The following is a 19020-nucleotide window of genomic DNA, read 5'->3' on the forward strand; positions in this document are numbered from 1 at the left end:
CGGGGCTTATTTCGAACCAGGAACTGGTGGCATAATACCGTAATGTGTTAGTGAGGAACTCTGGCAGTGATGGCCGGGAGGTTTAAATATCCCCAGCCTAGCCTGGTGATATATATCCCCCCTCACTGGGAGTGCCTCATTAACTCGTACCTATAAGGGAAGCCTTTCCGGCGACTATTTGCCCTCGGTGCAGTACCCAGAGTGACCAGAGTTAAGTGGTGGTGCCAGTGAGCCGACCCCTGCTAAGTTCTTCTCTCCCCCTCCCCCGAGGTGAGCAAAATCGACACCCCCTTCCCCTGTGAGATCCATCACGGCGCTCCTTCCCTTCCGAGCATTGCCATGTGCTTAAAAAGTATTTTCATCCAGAAATTGGGTATCAATTTCAACACTACCTGATTGCGGTGATCTGCCCAGTAAGGAGGTGGTGGGGATTCGCTCTGCACTGTTGGAACGTGTGTCTCATTAAGGCAGAGGATGAGGGTATAGGTGGAGGCCCTAGAGGAAGTGGAGGAGGCAGAAGCCGGGGAGGAAGTGTGAAATACAGATGTTTGTCCTGCAAGACTTGGGGATTCCAAGATTCGTGGAGTAAACTCTAGGAAGAAGCAGCAGATAAGGTTGATGGGGAAGCTAACAGTTGTTGAGGTCCGCTGGCCTGCAATTTAACACAGTGGGATTCACAGAGTAACGCATGTTTATTGCGCATGTGAAGGTTCATGATGTAGTAGTCAAATTATTACACTTTTTCCCTCTACTCAGTTTTTTTTTTGCAAAGTTGGCAGATAATGCGAGTTACCCCGTAGCAAGTAGAGAAAGAGTGAAACTCACCGTGCTTAAAAATTCACTTTATTGCAGCAATTTTAAAACATCCAGGTCAGGAGAGTAACATTGTGGAGTAACCAAACTGGAAGACGATCGTTTTGCGCAAAGGCACTTCTACGGGTCCTCAACGTATGGTTATTGCGCATATGAAGGTTTATGCATGTAGCAGTCAAATTATTGCACTTTTTCCCTCTACTCAAGTTTTTTTTTTTTTTTTTGCAGCGTTGGCAGATAGTGAGAGTTGACTCATCCTTTATGGCAGTGTTCCCCAACTCCAATCCTCAAGAGCCACCAACAGGTCAGGTTTAAAGGGTTTTCTTAGTGTCGCCCAGGTGGTGGAATTATTGCCTGTGCAGGTGAGCAGATCTTACCTGTGCAATTTTAAGGGAAATCCTGAAAACATGACCTGTTGGTGAACAATGCTTTACGGTCAAAGAAAAAAAAAAGCCCAGGTTAGCCAACACTTGCTCACTGCTGGCCACAGTTGTGGCTGAGGATGCATTGCTCGTCGAGGCTGCATCACTCCATGTCTGTGCCATACGGCGCATCGTAACCTCTGTTGTGAATTCTCTTTCTGGGCTCCCTCTGGTGGTTACTGAAGGTAGTGGAGCTGGTCAGATTGACAGAGGTGTTGCAAGTTCTCTTTCTGGGCTCCCTCTGGTGGGTACTGGAGGTAGTGGAGCTGGTCACATTGACAGAGGCTTGCCACCTGATGATGATGATGACGACTGGAGATCTGGGATTTCTGACTGGTGTATTTAAGACAGCTGACTTCCTACAATCCCTGCTGGTGATTTTCTTCCTGTGCCTTCTGAGATCTGATGTCTCCTGCTCTGTTCCTGCATGGTTCAGCTAAGTGGTTAATTTGCTAATCTTTTAGCATTTGATCTGGTTTTGTCTATCTCTGCTTCGTGCGGGTCAGCTTGCTCCTGCTGTGGCTGAGCTGGATCACCGCCCATATGTTATTGCTTGTGTCAGTTTGTTCTGTCCCGTTATATTGGTCTCTTTTTGCTTTGCTTTCAATATATACCAGAGTGCTGATATAGTGGGGGCGAAGTCGTGTGACTTCAGTGGTTTTTTTTGTGCATCAGAAGTGTTGGTCTTTTCAGGGTTTTTTGCGTGATTGCAGACAGTGTCTTTCCTTTCCCGTCTAGTCAGGTTGGGCCCCTTCATTTGCTCAGTCTATTTTTCTGCCTGCGTTTGTGTTTTCACCTTGTCTCACCGACAATATATGTTTGGGGGCTATCTATTCCTTTGGGGTCTGCTCTGGGGCAGTTTAGATTTCACCTTTCTTGCTTTAGGCTGAGTTAGCTCTCCGGCTGTGCAGAGGCGTCTAGGGCATCGTAAGTACGCTCCACGGCTACTGCTAGTTGTGTGGCTAGGATCAGGGGTCTGCAATCCTCTTAGTTAATAACCTCTCTGGTTTTCTGTGGCTTAGCCTAGTCCTGCTATCCTCCTCGGTGACCCATTCATAACACTCCTCGTCTTCCTCCCCCTCCTGAGATGACCTACTCCGCTGCTTTCTTCTGTGTTCACACCAAGTGGGATCTACAACCTTATCATCATTCCTCCATCTGAGAGTCACCCTCCTCCTCTTCCAGCCCTGACAGCACAGAACAGTCCGCATGGGCCTCAAATATCTTTGTTTAATCAGGATCACACCCATCTGGTGACGAGGGTCAGGATGCTGCATGGACACTACTTCGTCCTGCCCCAGATCCAAACTAAAAAAAAATTTGGGCACCAATGCAGATAATTTCCTCCTCTTGACTCTGTGAAACTTTGGAATACACTTCTGATGCCCATGGCATAAAATGTGTGAACAGCTCTGCAGACTCACCCATCTGTGGTTCCCTACAGTCAGCTGACTAAAACAAATCGCCTAGCTAAAGTCTACTAGCACCCAGGCCCAGCTTCAGGAGCAGCATCTCTGCTCTGTGCTAGTGACAAAATGGTGCTAAAATAAGATGTCCTCTCTTTATATGGCTAGCTTAAATGTGAACACAATGTTACAAAAAATAAAAATAGAACAATTTACAACCACGCTACGCCTCGGAGCTCTCCCCACCCCCTAAACCCATTAAACACATGCCCCACGCTCATAATGCACCATCATCATCGTAGCCAAAGTGCTCAAAATACTTTCGTGGCAACGCAAATATTTTTCCGCACTTTCTACCGAATGTTATTGATTTTTCTTTCCTTTTTCATAAAAATTTGCTTGCGTTTCCAATCACGAATCCAAATGTGCCATATCTGTGCCAAATGTGTTTGGTGATCGAAAATATTTGCTCATCTCTACTTATTAGTGACAACAGATCGTGTAGTCTCATCAGCCGATACCTAATAAGCTTTTCACTGCGGATCATGCTGACATCTGACAGCGTGACCCCGCAACGTTCTGACGGCGGTAACGTTACACACAAAGATGACAGCGTGGGAAACACCATCGGACATTAGCTGACATAAGTATTCCCTAGGGTTTTTGGTTTATTTTAGTTCAGAAAAAAAGCAGCGGAAACGTGCCCAAAAAAAAAAAAAAAAGCACCGTGTGCACTCAGCCTTAATATATTTCAAGCAACATATTATATAGCACTGTGTACTTATAATACAATTTCTAATTTTTTCTTTCCGCCCAGTTAGACCTAATGGAAAACAAAAGAATTATGACATCACATGATTAACCCCTTCGTGACAGCCAATACGTATATTTACTGACCTGAGATATAAGGGAATATCATCCCCATACAGGTGACAATCCAGCAGCTGTCGGCTGTCCACTATATCTGACAACTTGCTGTATCACAAATGATCGGTGTTGGCACCATCCATATCTGGTTAACCCCTTAGTTGCTGCTGTCAAAAGTGACTACATCAAATAAATGGTTAATAGATTGTGGGGGCTTGCACTTAAATCTAAAGCCCCCGCTACACACTGCGATATCGCTAGCAATATCGCTGTAATGTCACCGATTTTGTGACGTAGCAGCGATACTGCTAGCGATATCGCTATGTCTGATACTTACCTCCGACCGGCTCCCCCGCTGGTTATCGCTGGTCGTGCGAGAAGGTCCTGGATCATTTCTCGTCGTCAGCTTCCTGCGGCGCTTCCTGCTGTGGAGACGAGCGACGCGTGGATGTCAAGATCGCCGCGTCTGACAGGTAAGTAGCGACCCCTGACCCCAGCGATGTCGCTGGTGAGATCTGCCTGTGTGGCAGCTCACTAGCGACCACTTAGCGATGCACCAGCGATCCATATCGTTGTCGGGATCGCTGGTGCATCGCTATGTGTAACGGTACCCTAATTGACATACTGAGATCATGATTGTGTGGTCCTGATGTTTGCAGTAGCAGTTCATGGCCAAATAGCGGCCTTAAGGCCCCGTCACACATAGCGACTCACCAGCGATCCCGACAACGATATCAACGTGTCAGGATTGCTGGTGAGTCGCTATATGATCGCTGGTGAGCTGTCAGACAGCTTCACCAACGATCAGCACAGCGACGCTGAGCGTGCGACGTCGCGGTGTTCGTTACCAGCGCGCTGATGCAGAGAGCTGGTAACTAACGTACACATCGGGTATCCAAGGGACGTGCGTCCCTTGAATACCCGATGTGTACGTTACTTACCAGATGATCGCTGGTCTCCCGCCTTTCACGCGCAGCGATGCGTGCTGGCCAGCGGGAGACCAGCGACCAAAGAAAAGTCCAGGGCTTTCCTACAGCGATCAGCGATACCGGCAGGGGGGCTGATCGCTGTCACACACAGCGATCTCGCTGGTGAGATCACTGTTGTGTCACAAAACTTGTGACTCAGCAGCGATCTCGCTAGCGAGATCGCTATGTGTGAAGGGGCCCTTAGAGTCTCCCGGCTATAGTGGCCAGTTCAGAAGGTAGTGACATTTAGATGGTAAACAAACACTTTTTCATTCCGGCTATACCACTTTGCATTAATTCCTGAAAATCACCTGAAGAGTTAAGAAACTTACTGACAGAAGTTTTCAATTTTGCAATTTTTAAAATGGTATCATGTTTGGGGTTTTCCAATATATAGCACCCCTAAAGTCACTTCAAACTTGGATAGGTCCCTCAAAAAAATAAATTTTGAAAATTTCTTTGAAAAAAAATGTAAAAATTATTGCTACATTTTTAAACCTCCTTAAAGGCTAACAAAATTAATTAGCGGTTTAAAAATGGTGCTGATGTAAAGCAGACATGTGGGAAATGTTATTTATTAATGTTTTTCTGTGGTATGACTATCTGTATTAAAGGGATAATCACTCGAAGTTTGAAAATTGCAATTTTTTTTTACATTTTTGTCAAGTTTCTGATTTTTTTTTATAAATAAACACAAAATATATCAATCTAAATTTACCACTATCATAAATTATAATGTGCCACGAAAAAACAGTCTCAAAATCACTGGGATTTGTTGAAGCATTCCAGAGTTATGACCACATAAAGTGACACTGGGTCAGAATTTAAAAAATTGGCCCGGTCACGAAGGGGTTATAAACAGACTAGCTGAATCCATACAGAAGGTCAATTTTCCCTGTATGACTCTGTGCAAGGCAGGAATCCCCGCTGCGCACAGTGACCTCACGGTGGGCTTCAGGAAAATGGTGGCGGTTGTTTGCGCATACCATTATGGAAAAGTTTATATTAGGATCTTTTCTTTTTTATTAGAGGACATAACATTATATGAAAATGCTTGGTAAACACAGAATAAAGAACAGATAATATATTAAAGACATGGCTCAAAAAACTGACCGTCACATCCAAACAGACTAGGTGTGGACAGGTGCTTACCTATTTCTGTTTGCAAGCTACAGAATGCCTTATTTATTTGATTGTATATGAGTTGGTGACTCTAGGTAAGCACCTGTTCACACCTAGTCTTTAGTCTAAGAGGTTTGGCAGTGTTAGTTCCTGGAAAATGAGAATCGCCTTAACGTGGCTTCCAGGTACACATGAATTGGTCAATTTATGCGCTAAGCATTCTCAATATTTCATATTTCTTGTGCAGTAATGCAGTTCAGTTTTCACATTTCATGTTTGCAAGCTATGGCGCTACAGAGTGCTGCCTTATTTATTTGATTTTATTATAGACATGAAAATCATAATCGCAGAAATGTCTTCAGTATTTCTTCCTATCTTATTTTACATTGCAATACGCAGACAAAAGCGCGATTTTACTGAAGCCCACTGCAAGGTCAATGTGCACAGCAAGGACTCAATTTTTGCCTCGCATCATCGGGACACCCTCTCCTCCTAGCCCAGGGCCCACAGCACCGCCCCAATACTGATGGCAAATTATGTAACTGTGACTCCGCTCCACCGCCCCCCCCCCCCCCCCCCAGTAAGTTACATTCGGACTGTGAGATGAAACATGTGACTGCCTGACATGCCTGATCCTAATGTCAGTTTAAAAAAAAAAAAATATATATTTTCCTCCTTTATACTTGGGGTGTGTCTTATTGTTGGTGATTCTTATAGTCTATAGAATATGGTACCGTAAATACATGTGTATAATCCGAGTTTTTCAGCACATTTTTTATGCTGAAAAAGCCCGCCTCAGCTTATACATGAGTGAGGATCCTACAAGACAGAGAGGGTGCGGCAGCAGTGGAACTGCGGGACGCAGGAGGCAGGAGCCGGCTCCTGCAGCTAACGCCTGTGCCCTCCGCTAAAGAGAAATTAAGATTCACTGCTCTCCACGCCCATGGGAGTGGAGAGCAATCAATATTCATTTCTCCTTAATAGCAGACACGCTGGTAGCCGCAGCAGCCGGCTTCCTGCAGCTACTGGGCTCTGAAGTGTGCCCACTACTTAAGGGAATGAACATTCACTGCTCTTCACTCACATGGGCATGGAGAGCAGTGAATATTCATTCCCTTTATTAGTGGGAACACATGATTGCCTGATCGCTGCAGCAAGCCACCGGCAGAGGTTACTGTACCCTCTATTAAAGAGAAATTAATATCCACGAGCAAAGACCCAATGTGGAGAGCAGCGGGTGTTCAGGCAGCTTTCCTCTTCTTGTAAGCAGGGCATGACATTATTGTCATGCGCTGCTTAAAGGCTGAAAACAGCTGCTGGCATCAAAACAGGACGCTGCGAGGGAGTGCAGGAAAGGCAGGTAGAATAGCAAATTATCTTTTATGTTTTTCTGAATGGGGCCATTCATACCAGGATACGGATGAGGGGGCCATGCATACCAGGATATGGATGAACGGGCCATGCATATCAGGATGGGGATGAGCGGGCCATGCATACCAGGATGGGGATGAGCGGGCCATGCATACCAGGATGGGGATAAGGGGGCCATGCATACAAGGATAGAGAGAAAGGGGCCATGTATTGCTAGGATAGAGATGAGAAAGCCATGCATACCAGGCTTATACTTGAGTCAATAAGTTGTCCCAGTTTTTTGTGGTAAAATTAGGTGCCTCGGCTTACATTCGGGTCGGCTTACATACTGTAAGTGGCCAAATAAATATTACTTTACGATAAATCATTTGGCTATGACATTCATTTGTGTGTTTTCTGGTTAAAAGTTTGACATGTAACAATCAAAGGAATGACAGATAGTAAGAACTTACCAAACTCTATGAAGGAGTAAGGTCTAGATACAGTGGGAACCTTCTTTCCATGTTGCTCATCAAATTCATTATACAGATCTTCAAGATAAGCAAATGCGTGTTTCTTAGGAAATGACATTTCACAGAGCACAAGATAGCAAACGCCCTTTTCAATTAAGTAGCTGTAGTGAAGAACAAAAATGTTTTAAAAAGTGATTAATGACTTCAATGAGTTATCCATGAACCTTTTTCATATCAAAAGCCCTGTCATTCAAGTAACAGCTGTTTTAAAAGTACCGTAAGTTGGAAATTTAATGCAGGTAATCTGTGCTGGTGGAGTGGACAACATTTTGAACAGGAGTACACAATTTAAAATCAGTGTGTCCAATTAGGCATAAAACCAGGTATGAATGGTACTGGGATCATTAAATAAAGTAAAATATATCCCCCTAAAAACAGATTACATATGCATTAAAAATACCCACAAAACGGAAAAGAAAAACAGATAATACACAGTAAAAAAAAAAAAAAAAAGCTGCAAAAAAAAGGGTCAGAAAGAGGGAGTCTCTAGGTAAAATGGCCTACTTCGATGCCAAGCACAACCACAGGGCACTAACAATACCCTACAGATAAATCCTATACATTCATACTACCTAGCACCCTAAATAACGACTATGGGGTATGCATATCTAATAAATCTATTTTTAGGGGGATAATTTATGTTTACTCTATTTAACGGCTTCCTCCTCAGACGATTTTCTGTATTTTGTTTTTTTCGCTCCCCTTCTTCCCTGAGCCTTAACGTTTTGATTTTTCCATCCACATATCCGTATGAAGAATAGTTTTTTGCAGGATGAGTTGTACTTTTGAATGACACTGCACTTTAAAATTCCAAGTGCGGTGAAATTGCTAGAAACTGAAATTCCACAATTTAATGTTTTTTATTTACCATGTTCAATAAATAGTAAAACTGACCTGGCAATAGATTTCCCAGGTCAGTACGAGTTTGCAGATACCAAACATGTATAGGTTCTTTTTTCATTAAAGAGGTGAAAAAAATTCCAAAATTTGAATGAAAAAAAGTTTTTGCAGTTGCTGCTATTTTTCGGGATCCGTAGCATTTCCATTTTTCAAGATATGGGCCTGGGTGAGGGCTTATTTTTTTGAGGCTTGATCTGATGTTGGATGGATGAGTGACAGGTTTAGGCCTGGTTCTCTAAGAGCCCTGGGAAATTAAGGCAACACACATTAAGGGGACCCAACTTGAAGACCAAGCATGTTAAAAAATTAGGACCAGGAAAAGAAATTTAATAATGTCACAGCAGCAGTCAGCCATAAGCCATACATGAGGTATCCGGGTCTAGGCCAGCATTTACAGCTTTGAATTTAAGTTTAAATTAAGATGGAGTGGGTGAAGGAATGATGTAGGCCTGCTGTGCTGAGAGCCCTGATACCTCATGCAACAGCTCGAACTGCCGTTTTCCTGAGCCACAATGAGGTGGCACAAATATCTGCTTGGTAGACAACAAATGTTAGAAACTTCTACGGATAGTAACACAGGTAGTTAACTGAAAGTAAGTGCAGGCCTGACGGTCTGAGAGCCCTACTGCTACAGGCAACACACATGAAGGAGATCCAAATTGGAGTCCAAACATTTAAAAAAAAGAGCCATCAATTTCCCCAGAGTAGAAATAGTATAATGGGGCTCTGACCCCTCTTCCACTACAGGCAACACATCAGATGGAGACCTAAATCAGAAACTCCAAATTTAAAAAAATTGTTTGGAACATCAGCAGTAGCAACAGAAGGCACAGAAGCAACAGAAAGGAGTCACAGACTTCAATAATGCAAGATCAATGAAGCACATTAAAAACTACAGCATTGAAAAGTCTGCCCAGTCTGCGAGTGGTGTGCATTAGTCAATGGAGATCCAGGACTTGTTCATTTTGATGAAAGCTAGGTGGTCTATACTTTCAGGTGGCTCAGGCAAGCTCATGCAACGTTTTTATTTTTGAAGACTAAAATGCAAAAGGGTCCAAACAACCCCAATGGCATTGATATTGTGCTCGAGATATTCCTACACCATTCTTTCCAGTCATTCAAAATGTGTCAGACTTGTAATCTGTTCTGCTGGTGCACAGGCTGGTATAAAGAAATGTGTGAAATGACTCACAGAAATTACTTCTACCACTTACACTGGTGCTGCTAATGTTTTTGCATTGACGACTCGACGTTCCCGGGGTTGGAAATCTATAACCGAGATCGCACACTATGTGTCTCACTGCTGTCTTGGGAAAAACCACTCTTAAGACTGTCTACAAGTGTGTTTCGATACTCCAGCAGGTGCAGGTCCTTTTCCAGGGGTGGGAAGCAACTCACAAAATGTATTATTGTACTGTGGATCTAACAAAGTGGCAAACCAATACTCAGCACTATTTCTAACCCTAAGAATATCGGCATAATGATCGCCTGCTTGCTACACAATCTGCAACATGTGTTAGGAGTTTCCATGAGTTCCAAGTCCATGGTGTGTTGGTGGCGAGGTAACACTCAAGATTGCTTCCTACATCACTGCCTACCAACCACAAACAGAGAGGAGATCATTATTCTCTTCATCTCCTGACTGCTGCTCGGCCATCATCTCTTCCTTCTTTATCCTCCTCCATTTGTTCCCAGGGATCCGATTCTTCTCCCAGAACCTCCCAACACTGACCCTCCAGGACCTTGCTCACTGAACCCTCCAGGCACACAGTCTCTCTCACTGACCCAGGTCAGTACAACACGAACACCTGTCCGTTACCTGTGTCGGCCACACAGGTCCTCAGGTACCTCTTACCCTAGCAATCACCAGTCTCTTTCTCACTGACCCCGGTCAGCATTTCACACGGCTTTCACGACCGTCACCTGCTGGCCGCGCAGGTTCTCTGACCCCTCAACCGCAGAGGTGTCCTATAAGTCTTTTCCACTGACTCCGGTCAGCAGCACATCACACGGCTTTCAAGACAGTCAGCCCACCTGGCTCAGCATTGCCAGCACTGCACCATGTGCTTTTTGGAAACCATTGCCCTTAGCAACCAAATGTTGCCGTCCTCTTCCGTTGCTCCTAGCAACAAGGCTACAACATTGCCCATAGCATTCTCCACCAATTGTAAGGTAGCGCTGTCATTCAGATAGGGGACACTCGCTTGGCAGCCAAATAATCACATCCGGCACGGGTTTTCCATAAAACAATCACAGTCCATGCGGTTTATTTAGGCATCATAAACCATGACCAGCAACATAAAGTTCATATTAACAGCATAGCGTCCATGACAGAGCTTCACTCTGTTATCCCTGTGGTCACACAGGTTATGCCATACGCAGGCTCTCTTAGCCTCACAGTTATATCCCCTCTCAGGGATTACCTCATGGCTGCTTCACCACGCTGCAGACGTCCATTCCCTCCAGGGAACTATCAGGCATGTGCAGCCATTAACACAGCGTTCACTTGCTGTCAGGAAGACAGCCCCATCTCTCTCAGACGGGACCTTCCAAAACAGACCAACCGGGTCCCTGCATTCACTCCATGTAAGCTACCCTGGCCACCTTATATGGTCCGTAGCCACGCCCATTGGGTCACATGGCTATGACCTCATCACAGGTCCTTCAACCATTCATACACACTTTATAATAGCGTTCTTAAACACACCCCCTTGCCCGTTTCACCAGTTACCTGGAGATTTCCCAAACACATTGAAACAGCACCTCAGCAGTATCACTGCTGATCAACACACACGCACAAGTCTCCATCCCAATGCCACCCACCTTGAGATACATAACGGTCATTCAGTATTCTGCCACTCATCCTCTCTCCTGGGACATCCACACAGCGCCCTCTAGCGGACACAGTGGTCACTACACCACAACCAGGGGAAGAGTCTTGAGGAGATCATTTGCATATTCCCAGTGCCTTCTGGGATAAGTGAAGAGTCTCCGCGAGCTCAACGATCACTGGGTTTTGGCCGTTGCATCTGAAAAGAGGAAATCGGAAAACCAGGGGAAAAGTCTTGAGGAGATCATTTGCATATTCCCAGTGCCTTCTGGGATAAGTGAAGAGTCTCCGCGAGCTCAACGATCACTGGGTTTTGGCCGTTGCATCTGAAAAGAGGAAATCGGAAAACCAGGGGAAGAGTCTTGAGGAGATCATTTGCATATTCCCAGTGCCTTCTGGGATAAGTGAAGAGTCTCCGCGAGCTCAACGATCACTGGGTTTTGGCCGTTGCATCTGAAAAGAGGAAATCGGAAAAACCGCGCGTCGATTTTGGCTCATCTTTCATCGTTTTTAAGAAATCTCAAGATGGAAGAGGCCAGGAGCCATTTGGTGAGTTGCATTTCTTGCTACATGTTCACAGATTTACCAGTGGAAAAGCCAAACTTCACATGCCACAAATGCAAGCTTGTGTCCCTGTTGGAGGAAAAGTTGCAAAACCTCGAAGAGAGGTTAGCTACGTTGAAGATCATTAAGGAAGGTGAAGAGTTCTTGGACAGAGCAGAATTATCTCTTCATGTTACAGAAAGAGAAGAAATTCGAAGTGCACCTGAAGAAACAGAGGAATGGAGACATGTGACCCAGAGAAGCAGGAGGATCAGGAGGCAGTCAGCACCCATACTGCTCAGAAACCAGTACCAGGCTCTCACGCAGGAAAACGATGAAGAAATACATCAAGATAAGACTTTTCCAACAAACAGCAACCTTGTACGCCTTCAGAGTCCTCCTGGATGGAGAAAGAAAAATGTTGTGAAGAAGAAACGGAGAGTGGTGGTCATGGGGGATTCCCTGTTGAGAGGAACAGAGGCCGCTATCTGCAGACCGAATATAACTGCAAGAGAAATGTGCTGTCTTCCAGGTGCAAAAATTAAAGATGTGTCTGACAGGATATCAGGACTCTTCAGACCTACAGATGACTACCCATTCCTGCTACTACATGTGGGGACAAAAGACACCGCAAGAAACGACCTGGAAACCATCTGCAGAGACTTTGAAGACTTAGGCAAGAAAGTGAAAGAACTGGGAGCGCAGGTGGTCTTCTCTTCCATCCTCCCAGTGGATGGCCATGGAGCAAGGAGGTGGAATAAGATTCTGCAGGTGAACAACTGGCTACGTCGATGGTGCCGTCAGCAACGATTTGGATTTCTGGATCATGGAGTGAACTACTTATACGATGGACTACTTGCTAGAGATGGGGTGCACCTTACGAAGACTGGAAAGCATGTATTTGGAAGTCGCCTTGCTACACTTGTAAGGAGAGCTTTAAACTAGAACAACACCTGAAAAATGCTATTGAGAACTCTGCTATTAGAAGTGGAAAGGAAGAACAAAGACGAAATAATCTAATTAATAAAAATATTGGAGAAAGAGAAACCAATCACAACCTAAAATGTTTCTATACTAATGCACAAAGCATGGGCAACAAACAAGGAGAATTGGAACTACTAACACAGGAAAAGAAATATGATGTCATTGGAATCACTGAAACTTGGTGGGACAATACACATGATTGGAATACAAGACTAGAAGGATACAACTTATTTGCAAGAAACAGACTTGATAAACGAGGAGGGGGTGTCGCATTGTATGTTAGAAACGCCTATATCTGCACAGAGATTAAAGCTTCAGAGACTGGGAGTTCTGTGGAAACTGTTTGGGTAAGAATACAAGGACAGAACAATGGAAAGGACACCATTGTAGGCATTTACTACAGGCCGCCTGTGCAAGCTGAAGATATGGATGAAGTCTTTATGCATCAAATGGCCAAGTTCTCCAAAAAATATGACATAGTTGTCATGGGAGATTTCAACTATCCAGACATTTGTTGGGAATCTCTCTCAGGCAAAACTAACAGGTCAAGGAAATTCTTATCCTCTCTTGCTGACAACTTTATCTTCCAAAAGGTAAGGGAGAAAACAAGGGGAACTGCTACCTTGGATCTAATCCTTATAAACAGGGAGGAAATGGTTGAGGAGGTAAAAGTGGCTGGGACCCTAGGAGGTAGCGACCATGCTATTTTAGAATTTTGGATAACTAGAGGCGGAAGACCTGTGAAGACTCAGACGTCAAGGTTAGATTTCAGAAAGGCAGATTTTAAGGGATTCAGAAAGAGAATTGGAGGGATCCAATGGCTGGATATCCTTAAAGACAAAAATGTCCAGGAAGGATGGGAAATCTTGAAAAATGAAATTTTCAAAGCACAGTTGTTAACAATTCCGAAAAGAGGGAAGAATAGGAAGCATTTAGGGAAACCAGGATGGATGAACACAGAACTTAAGCACATGCTAAAAAGAAAGAAAAAAAATGTTTATAAAATGGAAAGAGGGAGGCATATCTAAAGAAGAATATAATGCTGTCTGCAGAACCTGCAGGGCACAAATCAGATTAGCTAAAGCTGAAAATGAATTGAGGCTTGCAAGAGATGTCAAAAGCAATAATAAAGGATTTTGGGGATATGTCAAAAGTAAAAGAAAAGTCAAAGATGCTATAGGATTTTTACAGGATGAAAATGATGAAATGATAAGACAGGATGTTGAGAAGGCTGAACTTTTAAATTCCTATTTTGCATCTGTTTTCTCTCAGAAAGGAAATGTAACATCAACTCTTATTCACTGTCCTATTAAGGGAATAGAAGAATCCAGGATATCTATAAACAGAAAGATAGTGAGGAAACACTTAGCTAACCTAAATGAATTCAAGTCTCCAGGTCCAGATGAATTACACCCCAGAGTACTGAAGGAGATAGCAGAAGAAATTTTTGAACCCCTCTCCATAATCTTTGAAAATTCTTGGAGAACAGGAGAAGTGCCAGAAGACTGGAGAAGAGCAAATGTTGTTCCTATCTTCAAAAAGGGGAAGAAGGTGGACCCAGGCAACTATAGGCCGGTGAGTCTGACTTCTATACCAGGAAAGATCTTTGAACAAATTATTAAACAACATGTATGTCAATACCTGGATAAGAATGAAGTGATTAAACAGAGTCAGCATGGGTTTGTAACTAATAAGTCATGTCAGACTAACTTAATTTCCTTCTATGACAGAATCACTGATTGGGTGGATCAAGGAAATGCTGTAGATATAGTATATCTTGACTTCAGCAAAGCATTTGACAAAGTCTCTCATACAATCCTTATTGAAAAAATGACTAAGTATGGAATGGACAAGGCAACTGTTAGGTGGATTCATAACTGGCTTAGTGATCGGACCCAAAGAGTGGTCGTAAATGGCTGCACATCCAGTTGGAAGAATGTCTCAAGTGGGGTACCACAGGGCTCTGTCCTGGGCCCTGTATTGTTCAACATCTTTATCAACGATTTAGATGAAGGAATTGAGGGTAAACTGATTAAATTTGCTGATGACACAAAGCTAGGAGGGATAGCTAATACTAGAGAAGAGAGAGAGGATTCAAAAAGATTTTAAATAAACTGGAGAAGTGGGCAGCAACTAACAGAATGGTTTTTAACAGGGAGAAATGCAAAGTACTACATCTGGGCAATAAAAATGAAAAAAGCATATATAGAATGGGAGGAATAGGGCTAAGTGACAGCACATGTGAAAAAGACTTGGGTATACTAATAGATCACAGACTGAATATGAGTCAACAGTGTGATGCAGCAGCAAAAAAGGCAAATGCAATTCTAGGATGTATTAACAGAAGCATACAGTTTAGATCACGTGAAGTCATTATTTCCCTCTACTCCTCTTTGGTCAGACCTCATCTGGAATATTGTGTCCAGTTTTGGACACCACATTTTAAAAAAAGACATCAACAAACTGGAGCAAGTTCAGAAAAGAGCGAACAGAATGGTGACCGGTCTGCAAACCCTGTCTTATGAGGAAAGGTTGCAGGATTTGGGAATGTTTAGTTTGCAAAAGAGAAGACTGAGAGGAGACTTAATAGCTGTCTACAAATATCTAAAGGGCTGTCACATTGTAGAAGGATCAACTTTATTCTCATTTGCACAAGGAAAGACTAGAAGCAATGGGATGAAACTGAATGGGAGGAGACACAGATTAGATATTAGAAAAAACTTTTTGACAGTTAGAGTGATCAATGAGTGGAACAGGCTGCCACGAGAAGTGGTGAGTTCTCCTTCAATGGAAGTCTTTAAACAGAGGCTGGACAGACATCTGACTGGGATGATTTAGCGAATCCTGCTTTGAGCAGGGGGTTGGACCAGATGGCCCAGGAGGTCCCGAGCTCTGGTAAGTGAACTGTTTCACTTATCAAAGATCAGGAGCCTCTGGAAGTGCGCACGGGGTGGCGGAAAAGAGAAGTGTCTAAGGCTAGTTTCACACTAGCGTATTGAGGAGCTGCGGAGGATGAGGACTTCCTCTGTGAAGCTCCGCCTACGGCAGCAAATCCTCTGGTCAGCTCCGCCTCTGTCAGCATGCTATTACAGCACTGATCCAGGCAGGTTATCGGCAGGGCACAGCGCGGTGAGACCGCGGCTGTGCCCTGCAATTTGCACAATCAATTTGATTGTCGATCGCGCCAATCTGAGAGGTTTTCGTAGAGGCCTGGTGTACATCGGTACTTGACCCTAGGCTGGGACGTCACTGTTTCAGCCAATGAGAGAGGCTGAGATTGGCTGTTCAGATCATACTTGCCCGTCCTGGCACAGTCTCTGCAGCCCCCAGCTTCCCCGTGATCTCCCTTCCTTCCTTCAGCGGTGACATGGTACCGCTCATTAAACTCATGAATATGCACATATTCATGAGTTTTAATGAGCGGTACCATGTGACCGCTGAAGGCAGGAAGGGAGATCGCGGAGAAGCTGGGGGCTGAAGAGACAGCGCCAGGACGGGTAAGTATAGCGATACTCACCTGTCCTGCGTCCACGGCTGCTTGCTGCTGTCTGCCACGTCATCTGTCAATGTTTAGACAGCAGAGGGCGAGGTGAGGTGGTTAGTGCGCACCGCTCCCCCTGGAGTCTGAATGTCACTGACAGATGACATGCCAGGCAACAGCAAGCAGCCATGGACACAGAACAGGTGAGTATCTCAGGTGCCAGCAGTGACACCGGCACCTGACCCCAGCGACGGAGAGGCGAGTATGTCATTTTTTTATTTTTAAATGCAGCAGTAGCGGCAGCACATGGGGGAATAATCTATGGAGCATCTTATGGGGGCAGCATATGGGGGAATAATCTATGGAGCATCTTATGGGGGGCAGTGTTGTGAACTCATTTTCTGCTCCACCAGTTGAGAGTTCTCCTTTCGTTCTCCCTCTGGTGGTGACAGGAGGTAGTGAGGTTGGTTTAATTGGTAATGATCTGCCACATGATGATGAGAACGATTGGATCTCTGGAGTATCAGACTGGATATATGACAGCCGACGCCCTATCCTGGTGCTGGTGATTCAGTCTGCTTCTCAGGTCTTGGACTTCAGCTCTGTTCCAGTCTTCTCAAGTTAAGTTTGTTTTTGCTATTGTTCACACTTGCTCTTGTTGGTCAATTGAGGTTTTCGTGGTCAGCCTGCCCCGCTGGGGTTGTGCTGAATTTCCACTCCTATTTATCTGTATTTGCCTTTTGGTCCCTTATTAGATTGGCTTCTTTTTGCTCTGTCTCAGAATATTTCAGAGAGCTGATATAGTGGGAGAAGTCTAGTGACTTCAGGGTTAATTTTGCTATCAGAAGTGTTGGACATTATTTCGGTAGGGTTTTTGGCAGATTGCAGACAGTGTCTTTCCTTTCCTGTCCTTTCTAGTTAGTCGGGCCCCATCGTTTGCTCAGCCTATTTTTCTGCCTTTGTTGGTGTTTTCATCTTGTTTCACCGTCAATACATGTGGGGGGCTGTCTTTCCTTTGGGGTCTGCTCTGGGGCAGTTAGCTTTTCTCTTTTCCTGCTTTAGGCTTATGTAGCTCTCCGGTTGTGATGAGGCGTCTAGGATCATCGTAGGTACGCTCCACGACTGCTGCTAGTTGTGTGGTAAGATCAGGGATGTGCAATCTGCATAGTTACCAACCTCTCTGGTTTTCTGAGACTTGGCTTGTGTTTTTTTTCCTCCTCGGTGACCCATTCATAACAGAATCACCAGCCATACCGCAGATTCTAGGGTACTCAAAAGCAGGAGAAAATTGTTTAAAAAGAAGAAAAAAAAAAAAGTGTCAGAATTTTTTTTTAATTATATTTTTTCCTCTTTTTCTCTGGGGCCGTAGGAGGATTTTTTTTTTTTCCTCTCCTAATGGAGATTAAGCAACTGTCTGATTGTGTGGCGCAACTTGCTGCTGAAGTACAGGGAATTTCCACCTATCTCATTCAGTCACATGCTGTTGAACCAAGATTCCTACTCCTGATGTGTTTTCTGGGGATCGGTCTAAATTTCTGAATTTTAAGAATTGAAATTATTTCTTGCCTTGAAGCCCAACTCATCGGGGAGCTCTGTGCAGCAGGTTAAAATTGTCATCTCCTTGCTGCGTGGCGATCCCCAGGATTTCTCTGACACCTGAAAATCCTATTCTGACTAATGTGGATGCATTTTTTCAGGCCTTGGGGTTGTTGTATGATGAACCTAATGCCGTTGATCAAGCTGAGAGAACTCTGTTGGCATTAGACCACGGTCAGGATCCTGCAGAGTTGTACTGTCAAAAATTCCAAAAGTGGGCGGTCCTTACTACATGGAATGAGTGCATTGGCAGCTCTCTTTCGGAAAGGTTTATCAGAGAACGTAAAAGATGTTATGGTGGGATTTCCTGTTCCCTCTGGTCTGGATGGCTCTATGTCACTAGCCATTCAAGTTGATCGGCGTTTACGTGAACGTAAAACTACACGGGAGGCGCTGCCACCTTTTGAACAAATGTCTGAACCTGTGCAATGTGATGGGGTTTTGTCTAGGGCGCAACGTCAGGAGTTTAGAAGGCGTAATAAGCTGTGTTTTTTCTGTGGAGACGCCTCTCATACTATTTCTGTCTGCCCTAAACGAGAGAAACGTTTTGCACACACATTTGCTGTGGGCAGTGTACAACCTAAGTTCCTTTTGGCAATTACTCTGATCTGCTCCTTGTCCACATTTTCCACTAAGGCTTTTGTGGATTCAGGAGCAGCTTTGAATCTGATGGATTGGTACTTTGCTAAACGTTGTGGTTTGTCCATGACGCCTCTGCAGACGCTTATTCCTTTGAGGGATATTGATGCCACTCCTTTGGCGAAGAATAAACCTCAGTATTGGACCCAGGTGATAATGCGAGTTGCCCCAGACCACCAAGAAAATTGTAAATTTTTGGTGCTGCATAATTTGCATGATCCTATTGTTCTGGGTTTCCCCTGGTTGCAAACTCATAACCCAGTTTTGGATTGGAAATCTGTGTCTGTGGCGAGTTGGGGTTGTCAGTGTGTTCTTAGGGACGCTCCTGTTTTCTCCACCTCTCCTCAGTCTCATGATATTCCTGATTATCTGGCTGATTTCTCTTATGTATTTAGTGAGAGTAAGTCTGCGTCTTTGCCTCCTCATAGGAGTTATGACTGTGCAATTGAGTTGATGCCTGGGTGTAAATTTCCCAAGGGTCGGTGTTGTGAGTTCATTTTCCCCTTCACTACTGAGGCCCGAGGAACTCCCTCTTCTGGTGAAGAAAGGTAGTGAGCCTGATTGTC

At 44.3% G+C, this 19020-nt stretch overlaps 1 protein-coding gene across 1 annotated transcript in view; it reads right to left on the minus strand.

Annotated features, from left to right (window-relative positions):
- The window catches only part of SEC22B (SEC22 homolog B, vesicle trafficking protein), a 64556-nt gene that overhangs the window by 16948 nt on the left and 28588 nt on the right, over window positions 1-19020 (minus strand). Inside the window, exon 3 of the mRNA XM_073578357.1 lies at window positions 7422-7582. Within this exon, the coding sequence (XP_073434458.1) occupies window positions 7422-7582 (161 nt within the window). The remainder of the gene's footprint in view (window positions 1-7421; window positions 7583-19020) is intronic.

The sequence above is a fragment of the Dendrobates tinctorius genome, unplaced genomic scaffold, assembly GCF_039654945.1.
Source record: "Dendrobates tinctorius isolate UK_male_01 unplaced genomic scaffold, ASM3965494v1 ptg000059l, whole genome shotgun sequence".
Lineage (NCBI taxonomy): Eukaryota > Metazoa > Chordata > Amphibia > Anura > Dendrobatidae > Dendrobates > Dendrobates tinctorius.